Source organism: Aulonocara stuartgranti, assembly GCF_965226115.1.
Source record: "Aulonocara stuartgranti genome assembly, chromosome: 12".
Taxonomy (NCBI): domain Eukaryota; kingdom Metazoa; phylum Chordata; class Actinopteri; order Cichliformes; family Cichlidae; genus Aulonocara; species Aulonocara stuartgranti.
This window is the reverse complement of record NC_138948.1, coordinates 26,659,285-26,670,625: the sequence shown is the minus strand read 5'-3', so window position 1 is coordinate 26,670,625 and position 11,341 is coordinate 26,659,285. Positions and strand designations below refer to the sequence as shown.

Below are 11,341 nucleotides of genomic sequence, written 5' to 3'. Positions count from 1 at the left end.
AGACGGCATCCGGTTGGTCCTTGTTCGGAGGGGGAAGAAGGGGTCTGTCCTTCAGTTTGCCTGTCTCTTTTTCTTTCAGGAGGAGAGGGAAGAGGGGCTTATGCTGTCTCAGTCTGAGAAGAGACTGGCAAAAGATTTGCGTAGATTGCGTATGGTTTCGGCCTTCACTTCGTCCTGGCTAAGGCTGGCTCGTGGCGCTGGGGTTTCTGGAATGTTGAAGGTATTGGTAAGAGACTGGGACTTGCTATAAAGAGAGGAAAATGGCAATAGAGGAGAGGAAGAGGCTATTAAAGTCATGCAGCAAACCCATGGAATGAAAAGACTGGCGCAAGGCAAGACAGAGAGAGGGAGAGAAATGAGAGAAAAGGCTCAGTAAACAATGATAAAGCGCATTCCTTTCCTCGGGTCATTCAGTATTACCTTATCATTTCAAGTTAGCTTTGAATATGATATGGATATTGAATGACTTTTCTGGAAAGCAAAGTGATGCATGTTTTTGTATGCGACTGACAATAAGAGGGTTTATGTCTCATTGTCAGGAGAGCATAAAGAAGCTCAAGTATTAAATCCAAAATCAGGATTATGTATTCCTAATTTTGTGAATTATTTAGGTTACATTCTGTTCACGCAGCAACGTCAACCCGATATAAGGTGTCCTGTGTGGCACCGATGGAACATTGCAGCTGGATAGGCGCAGCTGTCAGTACTGCTGTGGAGGCTCACTGTGCTTCTCATAAGAGGAAAGAGTGACACACTGCAGAGCGCACTTCCTACTTTCAGCAGAAGCAAGAAGTAAAGAAGCTAAAGCAGGCAGAGACTACCGAATCATGGCTAACCCAGTTAAATTAAGGCGTGAATGATTTTGCTTACTGTATAAATAAATAAATTGTCTGAACACCTGACGGCAAAACGGCAATATGTGATTACATGTGTCCAGTTTTTTTTTTTTTTAAATTAAGAAATGTAAAATTTCACCCCGAGGCCCTTACAGCATCTGCGGTGATTCAAACACTGCGCTCCACTGCGATGCTGTCAATTTACCAGTTGATCTATGCCCATTCGCTTACCCATCGTCACTAGTTTGGGGTAGTAATCAAAGAATGAGATGCTGATACAAGGGGCAAAATGAGCTTTTTCCAAAGGTAACTGGCCTCCCCCTTAGCAACAGAGTGAGGAGTTTAGCTATTCAGGAGCATCTCAGAGTGGAGCTGCAACTATTCCACACCGAAAGGAGCCAAGTGAGGTGGGTTGGGCATCTGACACTGATGCCTCCTGGGTGTCTCCTGGGTGACGAGTTCTGGGTATGCCCTACAGGGAGGAGGCCCCGGAGGCACACCTCAGTATTCTACAAGATAATCTGGAGAAGGTAGCTGGGAAGAAGGAAGGCTTCCCCCAAACCGCCCGGCGATAAGTGTAAGAAAATGGATAGATGGATACTCAAAAACTCCATGATACTAAGGCCTTGCAGTGGGATTAACTTAGACCTGATGGTCTTGTCTTGGAAACCCTAGAGGTTTTATTGCACTTGGAGGTACGTCATTAAGTCTAGTAATATTATCTCCACTTATCTCTCCTTTCCTCCACTCGGCATGTGTCTGCTCCACTCCATGTGTGTCTTACACGGAGTAAAGAAGGAGCAGAGGAGACTCGAACTCACGGTGAATCAGAAAGCAGAGGAGAGACGCTCAGCACCAGCAGGCTCTCACACTGACCTGAAATAGACAAGCTGTGCTTTGAACTAAGTATGCTATCACACAATGAGTTATGTTTAATAATGTTAAAATATCTGATGAACATGTGTAGCCTCACTGCCAGTCGATGGCATTAGTTTCATAAGTTTCACAACAATCTAGATATGTAAACAAGGTTCAAAAGTTTATTTACATTAAAGGGATCTTTAAATATCACAATATGTAGCTTCATTACGGCTTCCGCTTGTTGTTTTAACGTATCAGGCGCTCTGCACAGACTTTGAAATGTTATGTTACGTGAAAGTGCTGCTGAAGGGCTGAAAAGTGTAAAAATCAATAAACCATGCACATTCGGGTGGCTCATTTGTCATTAAATAGATTTCCCATGTGGCATGCATGTCACAGTGCAGGCAATAAGAAGGGATCTTCTGCTTGAAGGATGAGGTGAAACCGATCCCATTTATCATTCACAGCTACTTACTTTAGTTGTGGAGAGCCGCCCATAGCCGGGCTGTCCTGACTAGGCTTCTGTGGAGGCTGAGGCTTCTGTTGCAGAGGAGGTCGTCCTCCTGGGCCCCCCTGACCCTGAGCGGCAGGACGTGGCTGCTGGGTGGTGGGTGCTCCAGGGCGTCCTTGTTGGCCGGGAGCCCTCTGTTGCTGTGTCCCTCCCTGTGACTGCTGTCTAGGGGGCATGGCAGGCCTCTGCTGTGGTGGAGGTTTTTGGCCTGCAGATGGTTTCTGCTGCGATACAGACTGCTGCCTCTGAGCTTGAGGGGATCCTCCTTGGCTTCGCTGAGGAGAGCCCTGACCAGACGTAGGTCTCTGACCTTGAGTCGCAGGCCCTTGGCTTGCCTTAGTCTGGTTACTGGGGTCACCAGTGGCAGGGCTGGCAGCAGATTGTTGGGTCTGTACAGGAGGTTGGCCTTGAGGTTGTGGACGCTGCTGAGATGGAGGGCTTTGCTGAGGACCACCTATCGGAGATAAACAAAAGAAGGAGACGAATCACATTCAAATTCTGAAATATTTTTCAAGACCCTAAAAGTCCAGTTCTTACCCTGTGGTGAAGGACGCTGTTGAGACTGCGGGACTCTCGGTTGTGAGACTGGCTGAGGAGAAACTGCTTTCTACAAGTTAACAAGGGGAAAATATCAATACAAAGCAAAAATGACATTCATTAGATGGCTAAGCAGAGAAAATGATAATGTATAAATATTTTAAATGTCTCTTAATTTGTTCCGAAGATTTTTCTTCCACAGCATGATCTAGCAAATCTCTTAATCACAACATTCATAACATTTTAAGCCACATTTAGAATTCTGACGGAAATCTACGTTCTAACTTACCTCATAACCAGAAACTCCTCTTAACCCTACACTGAATCCTTCCACACCATTCAAGTCATTTCAGGCAAAGTAAATCACAGTGTGGTCTGTTTAAAGTTGTTATTTGATTGTCTCTCTGATGTGACCATCTCAGATTTAGAGTACCCCAGGGATCCATGCTTGGCCCACTACTTTTCTTAGAAACACAACATGTGTTTTTAAAAAGATTAAAGAAAATATAATGCAGATCCTGTTGACTTGAAGCTCACTGAGTCTTGTTTTAATTGTTTCTTTCATATTTTTATGCCCACTAATATACAGTTAGGTCCATATATATATTTGAACACTTTCACAGGTTATATTATAGTTATATAATGGACATAATGTGTAGACTCTCAGCTTTTATTTCAGGGTATTCACATTCAGATTGGATGAAGGGTTTAGAAGTTCATTTGAGGCGTGTCACTTGCATTTGGAAGATTTTACTGCGAACACACAATATGCGGTCAAGGGGGCTTTTCATGCAGGTGAAACAAGCCATCCTTAGGCTGCGAAAAAGAGGGTTAGGGTTCTCTGCAAGATGCAAGACACTTATAAGCCTCAAGAACAGAAAGGCTAGGCTGGACTTTGCTAAAAAGACATCGAAAAAAGCCATCCAGTTTTCAGTTTTGTAAAAACAATCTTTGGACAAATGAAACCAAGATCAACCTCTACCTGAAGGATGACAAGGAAAAGTATGGCGAAGCCGTGGAGCAGCTCAAGATCTAAAGCACACCGCACCATCCGTAAAACACATCAGAGGCAGTTTGTTGCCTTGGGTGTGCAATTTTTTGAATGCAATCTTTTTGTTCAACCTGCCGAATTAAAGCTGAAAGACATGGAACTTAAAATTCATTTTGGTAGTCTACAGAACCAAAATGACAAGAAAAAGTGTCTCTGTCCTAATATTTATGGATCTAACTGTACTTACAGTGTGTTACTACTAAAAGTGTGGAAGATAAGGAAAAGTTAGGGTGTGCTGGAGCAAGGAAAGCATGTCTGTTGTTTGAGCACCTGTGCTGGCTGTCCTGTACGGACTGTGGAAGAGCTTGAAGTACGTGGAACAGTCTGGTTCATTTTAGAAACCACTAGTTCTGCAATATGAACGCGATCCTCGTCCTGCTGGTCCCCAATCAGTGGCATCGAACAGTCATCAACCTTAAAAGACCACAACTTGATATAATTAGTGGACTCCCCTTAAGATCATAGAAAACATTGATATCATTGTCACGTAGTACCTCTATGATGTAGTCCTTGCCATCTTTACCATGTAGAGCCTCCACAGCACAGATGTCCAACCCTCCAAAGATATCGGAACAAGAATCCACCCACATTCTGTACCTGCCGTGACACATTAATCAGACCTATTATAGTGCAGTGCGATACAATTTGATTTACAGTTTTATTTCATTTTCAACTCTGCGCTCTTACTTGTCTGACATGGCCACTTGCTCAAGCATAGATGAACCAGTATTGGTTTTCCAGTTGCCAGAAATTGATGTTCGCCTGTTAATTAAAATAAAGACTTAACTCTATTCTAACCATTTTCACTGTTTTTATTTTCATGCATGAACCTGAGAGGAAGTTTCACTCACATGTAAGCCTTGTAATTGTTGCCGATCTTCTGAATGCGCACATCATACTTTGCATCAATAAATGGCTCAGATGTGGCGTAGGTCTTGGTCAGTGCCACAACACTAGCAATATCTTGAAAATCATACTGATTGTCCACTTTCACCTAAAGCAGCAAGAGTGAAAATATTAATATAGTGACATCAGTGTGTTCACGTGGACCTGAGAAAATACTTAAGAACTCTAGATTTACCTTTCCCATCCCTGAGTGAGCATGGCCCATCTTTACCACTACAGGAAATTGAGGGGAGGTAATCTGCAAAAAGAACATTAAAACATGCTCAGATTTCTTATAAATGAACTTTCTCGTAGTGCCCCAGTGATTAAAACACCAATTATTATATCAGTTCTGATCGGGGCAGATATTACGATTGGTACTGATGGCCTGAAAGCCAGCCCAGTACTGTCAGGCTGTGACAGCAGGGAGGAATTAAACTGCTCTGCACCAACCCGTCTCAGTTTAACTGTAGCAACACTAACTTGGAACTCAAGAAATCAAACACTCACCATCTACCAATTACAAAAAAAAAAAGTCGATGCTTAGAAAATGTGAGTGCTCTCAGCTGCTACATAAGATTGAATATTGACATGGAGGTAAATTACACCCCTGACATGTGACCCATGCAGAGGGTGTGTGTGTGTGTGTGTGTGTGTGTGTGTGTGTGTGTGTGTGTGTGTGTGTGTGTGTGTATGGGTCTAGGTCCTTGTTATTTGAAGAGAGTAGCCATGAAAACAAATGAAAAGGAAGAGGAGAAGGACATAGGGCAAAAACTCACCATTTCCTTGTGGTTTGGATAGTAAACCTGCTCAATCAGTGGGAACTCCTCTGAGCCAAGCTGCTTGTGAAGCCTAGACATTTGAGCAAACTGAAACGTACAGAAAGATGCTGCTGCGTAGTATGTCTATGTCACTCAACTAAGTGTGTGCTGGCTTTAAATGAATGCCTTAATTAAATCCTACTCACCACCCACGGTTTGTCGCAGAAATTGTAGACCGAGTGCAAAGAGTTCACACTTGGCAGTCCAGCGTACTGCAATCCAATCACTATATTACGATGGTCTCCATTCTTGTCCATGCTGAACGCATGCTGTCTGATCAGCACAAAGTCTGGCTTAAAGGATCTGGTTCAGGGGACATGAGCAAAATATTTAACAGCACTAAAAAAACAACAAATCAGTTTGATGATTCATTCCATTTGGGGCACAGTGAACGTTTCAGCAGAAACTCGTAGTTTTACCAGCGCTGCAATTTTTTTTCTAAAAAGAAAAATTTTGCAGAGAACTTACTTTGTAACTTTATGGCCACTCCTAATTGCATCAATGTTCACATTGTAGGTACCTGTGGCATTGGCCACCAGGTTGATCTCAGAGAACTCTGCCTGAAAGGACAGTATCAAGGTCAAACCCTAATAAACACTTCAGAAATCACAGCGGTGATGATTGGAGCCAGCGGTCAAGCAGAACAAGACACAATTAAAGAATATCAGGCTCTGTGTGAAATTCATCCTTCCTGTTTTGAGGCCACATAAGAAAGAAATGTAGGAGAAGAAAATGCCTTAGGCAAAGAAGATTTTAAAATGTTTATGGGCTTCTCTTCTGTTAAAATGCTGCTTAGTGGATTACATCATGAAAGACCACTGAGTGAAACTGTAGTAATAAATATAAGGCTGCACATTTCTCCTCACAAATAGATTATTGGTCTGCTATTGGCCTAGACAATCTACAAGTCTGCATCACAAAGCAAAACTTACCTGTTCCACCTTGATGTCAAATTCCCCATGGACCTTTCTTCCTCTGAAGACCTTCACCCTGATTTTAAAGCAAGAAGTTAAATGATTACATCAAAAAGTTGATATATGGATGTGATTTTAAAATTTTGCCTTTCTATATTTAATATTTGCCATTATTTTGGCAAATTTTGAAATTTAGAGAATATATATATAAATATGGATGTATAAATAAAACTACTGGTGTTGCATCAGGACAGGTCAGCTTCCGTTTATTGTGAATATCAATCCTGTCTCGATAATAGCAAATTTCTTAGTTTGCTATCACTATTGCATAATGCGCGCGGAAAAGAAGCTCGACTGTCTGCTGAAATCGTTTTTCTTCTGCACTTACAGCCGCTTCATTTGACAAATAGGTAATCTCCATATTCATGGCGGCCATGAACGCATAGTGCACTTGCGTAATTTCAGATTATCAGCAGAATGCAACACGAATCGATCACAAGAAGAAAAAACAAGCTGATCGTCAAATGAAAATGGCTTCTCTGCCTTCGGTCTGTTGCGCCTTTGCCATGGCACAGTTTCGGCGCACAAAACCTCCCACCGGTTGTTTCACGTGATGGAAGGATACCTCTCAACACCGGATGAATCATATGACCTTCTAGGAGTTAGGCCACCGCAACCCACGGTCTGGCACACTTTTGCTGTCTAGACGAGGCAGCGCGCTGCCAATGCGCACTGCTCTTACCAGTCGGTCTGCTGGTCGTCGATGACCAGGAGGATCTTAGCGCTGCTGGAGACACCTGCTCGGTCCGCTGCCTCCGATAAGGTCGCAGCCGCAGCAGCTGTGGTCTGTTTGACGGCGTTGGAAATGGATGAGAAGAAGCCTCCACCTCCACCTCCACCTCCAGACTGCTGCTGTTGCTGCTGCTGCGGCTGCTGCTGCTGACTGGTGGACTGGCGCCTCTCTGCCGGCCCGGGCGACACTGCGGGGCTCTGCTGCGGCGCATCGGGGCGTTGGAGGTCGGTCATGTAGCCATTGGGTAGGTTGGACATGAAATTGCTGTCCGAGAGTCGTCGTCGCAGGTAGTTCATGGTGGATATTTGTTGAAATGACGAAGGAGGAGGATGTGGGGGTCCAAATACACTGAATGCGACTTACAACTCGGTGTTCAGTGGGGAAATGAATGACTAGGCTACTTTCCCATGTGCAGGAACAGGACCCGATGTTACCTACAGAGAAAACAGGTCCCGTGTTAATATAGAAGGAGAAGCTCGACTATCTGATCATAACAGTGGCGATGAGTCGTGACGGTGTAGCTTAAAGAATTTGCTAAGATGCAAGAAGAAATCAGCCCTACTTCACCTTAGCAAATTGTGCAAGCCAATTATCAGTCTCCGTGTAAAGACTGACGCAAATAAAAATATAAATTTATTGACATTTTTTAACATGTATCCTGTTTCCAGAAAGCCACCTAGCACTTCAGCAGCCTGTAGTAACAGCCACAACCGGGCATGATGAAGCCTACCTGGGAGTGTATCCAAACTGGTCTGCCCCAAGGATGACTTGATGATTCCTCGTTATTACCTCCTGTCTGTCACAGAAAAGCTCTCATATGGGTGACTCTCATATCCTCCGTGCAGGCAAGTCAGGCATCAGGCTGAAATAAATAAAGCTACAGCCCTTCCTGCATCACCGCCGTCCTTCTCATCAAGCCCCAGTTTTTTCCGTCTGCCCTGCGTCACTCCCAGTCATCCTGAGGGAGAGAGGAGCTGCGCGGTCGTCAAGTTGCAGCAGGGTGATATCCACACTTCCGGTGTCTCTTTGGGGGGAAAGAAAGAAAGAAAAGTCTATGCATATCTAGGGCTGATTTTTTATTGACGTCAGAGTTTGGACATAGTTAAACTAAAGAAGTAAAAATAGCAGCCACAGCTAAAACCGCATAAGTGGCGAGCTGTTGTTTTGTTGAGTCTTATTAGCGTTGCTGAACTTCCGGCATTGTTCTCGTCAGTATTCTTGTAACTTGACAAGCTCCATGATGGGGGTATCAGGGTGGTGCTGATGAGAGCGGAGAAGCAGGGGCGTCGCTCGCTGTTGGACATGATCCTGCTGTTGGCTACAATACCTCTGGGTGTTGATTTCATTCGGGCATCCTGCTGGCTCCAATAAAGCAGCAGCGGCACACCAACTGCTGGGTTGTCAGGCCTGCTGAAACAGGGTGTTACTTTTGATTTTCAACTGAGTCAATACAGACAGTGAGGGATGCGCCGTCTGTTAGTGATACTCGGAGCCCACCCCCCTGGGAGCCATGGGTTGCTCTATGGAAACTGTACCATATGGCAGAAACTACAGAGACACGGATAGAGGCCTAGAGCCGGGTGCATTTCTTATCTAAATCATTAATGCATTTTAGAGATAATAAATAGCCTATTGCTTGCTAGTAAAAAATACCGCTATAGCTCCGATCTTAAGAGTTGGGAATAGTGAACTGCCTATTAATGTATCATTAGTTTACATTTATTTTTCAGTGGATGGATTTTAGTTTTATTACATTAGAATTTGTGTGATTTCATAGAAAGTGGCTCGATTACTTTAGTTCACAAACCAGAGAAGCAATCGCTCTCTAGCTTGCCTTTCTTTTTTCTGTGCCCCTTTTTTCTGTCATTATCCTGCCCACCATGAAGGCATGCCCAGGCAATGCATCTGTCAGGTAACCATCAGTACACACTTTCGATTATTCAGAAAGGGGAATGCTCTTTGTGCTCTGTGGTGTGTCGCACACAGCTGCTTTATCATGGATCATACAAGGAGGTTTATGATAGTTATTGACGGCGTCATTTATTTATTGGTGTTTTCCTCGGGTGTTTTCTTGCTTGCAGTCACCAGTGGAGTGGAGTCTCCTCACTAAATTAAAATATAGATTAGTGTTGCAAGTTTGGCTAGGCTAACAGAAAATAATTATTTCAACTTTTACCCAAAGTGATGAGGCTACTTTCTAACTTAATGAATGCCCTACCTTTATGTTTTTCTCTGTAAATGTGTTTATTCCAAAAGAGAGATCATGGTATGCTGTGTGTGCTTAAAAAAATCAGATGGAAACTGAACAAACAGGGGATAAAAAGAAGTCACAGGCCTAAACTACTATCTGCAGCAGATGGGCATTTAAAGGTCATGGCTTTAAGAAGTCTTCCTTTAAAATCCAGCAAAGAACTGGCGGAGGTCCTGAGGCATGCATCTGGAACTTCAGTGATCGTTCTGTTTGCTGAAGCCTCATCAGAAATGGCCTCTGCTTAAGGGTGGCTGTAAAGAAGCCGTTCTTAAGGAAGGGAAACAGGGGGGGAAGGCTGCGGTACACAAAACTACACTAGAACTGGACTGAAAATCAACAGGTCTTAATTAGAAAATTTAGGTTTTGGTTCAAATCATCATCAACATGTTCAGAGGAGGTCAGGAGAGAGGTAAAGCAAGTATCTACAGCCATTTGTAAAACACAGTGGAGGCTCTGTCGTGGTCTGAAGCTGCTGAAATGCAGAAGTGTTAAAGATCTTGTCAAAATTTAGGAAAATATGAACAAGAAGGAAAAGTGAGATCTGGATCCACCATCTGGAAATTATCTGATTGGCAGCAGCTTCATTTGTCAGCATGACACTGATCTCCAGCTCACTGCCAGTACAGTAAATTCATACCTGAGTAGAAAAACACATCAGTCATGAATTGGAATTCAACATTATTGAAGGAGTGTGAGATCATCTCTACAGAGATTAGAACAAGAGACAGAAACATCCAAAGAAGAGCTTTGAATATATTTCAGGAAGTCTGGAGAATTATTCCTGAAGACTTCTTAAAGAAATGATGAGAAAACGTACCTAAGTGAGTTCAGGCTGTGTTAAAGAATAAAAGTGGTCATAGCAAATATTGACTTTTAAGCTTATTAGAATTGTATAAACTATGTTTTTGTTCTTTATACTGTATGTTTCCATATAGCAATAAATCTTGTTTCCCTAGCAAAATATAAAGAACTGAGGGGTGAGTCAAGACTTCCTAGAACATCCTCTTGAGCAATTACCGTTTCTGATGTGTAAGCATTACATTACCCCAGTGACTATATGTTATCAGCTGATTAAGAGTGTGAAGCCCTTTATCATGTTTATAGAATCAAAACTAGTAGCAGTATTTAATTTCTGTTTAGTATAAAACTAAACCCAGATTCTTTGTGGCTGTACTGAAATTGTAGAATAAGTTTTTGTTAGTACAGCAAGCCAAAATGCCTTGATTGCCGCTGGACAATCGTTGCAAAACTAGAACTTCTACAGCTTCCCTGGCCACTTGCAGATTTATAACCACATTCATTTCATTTTTAAAACGTTAAACTGCATTTTCCCCCCCACAAGTTATTTTCCTACCCCTGACCGTGCTATTGCTTTGTACGACATAAGGGGGCACTGTTGAGCTTAAATTAAACCTAATATTTTCCATGCACGTATGAACAGTGGGACTTCTAAAAGAGTAGCTTTTTATCACGTTAAACAAAATTCACCAACCTGTTAGGGTAAAACTCACAAGTAGAAATCTCCCACTTGTATATCAACAAAGTCCAGACAGCACAAAATGGTATTTCTCAATAAGTTTTACAGATACACCTTAAAACAATGACATTAATAATGATTTCCCCCCTTTTTCATTAGAACTGTCACGTATCTAAGTGAGCTGCCTCCGAGGCCTTCTACATGTCGTCAGACTCGCATTACACTCTCAGAAGATTTTTTTTTTTTCATGGCAGCAGCAACATTTTCAGTACTTAGGGAGTCTTTGTCTGGCCATCAACAAAAGCCCTCGGATTACTGGTGAGGCAGGCTCAGAGTACAGCTGCATGCGTGTATGGGCAGGTCAGAAGAATGACTGGAGCTCCGGTGGGCTAAGCACTCGGAAA

The 11,341-nt window shown here is 43.0% G+C and overlaps 1 protein-coding gene across 6 annotated transcripts in view; it reads right to left on the bottom strand.

Annotated features, from left to right (window-relative positions):
- Positions 1-54: 54 nt before the first annotated feature.
- The window catches only part of syn1 (synapsin I), a 63,280-nt gene continuing 51,993 nt past the window's right edge, over positions 55-11,341 (bottom strand). For 3 of the 6 annotated variants that reach the window (XM_082555866.1, XM_082555867.1, XM_082555865.1), the window contains exons 2-15: positions 7,940-8,233; positions 7,159-7,643; positions 6,435-6,492; positions 5,971-6,062; positions 5,649-5,805; positions 5,461-5,550; positions 4,878-4,940; positions 4,648-4,790; positions 4,484-4,558; positions 4,291-4,393; positions 4,067-4,210; positions 2,746-2,815; positions 2,173-2,662; positions 55-244 (exon numbers count right to left, since the gene is read on the bottom strand). In XM_082555866.1, coding sequence (XP_082411992.1) covers positions 109-244; positions 2,173-2,662; positions 2,746-2,815; positions 4,067-4,210; positions 4,291-4,393; positions 4,484-4,558; positions 4,648-4,790; positions 4,878-4,940; positions 5,461-5,550; positions 5,649-5,805; positions 5,971-6,062; positions 6,435-6,492; positions 7,159-7,505 — 1,968 coding nt within the window. In that variant the 5' untranslated portion in view covers positions 7,506-7,643; positions 7,940-8,233 and the 3' untranslated portion in view covers positions 55-108. The other 3 variants (XM_082555868.1, XM_082555869.1, XM_082555870.1) reach the window with 3 other exon arrangements.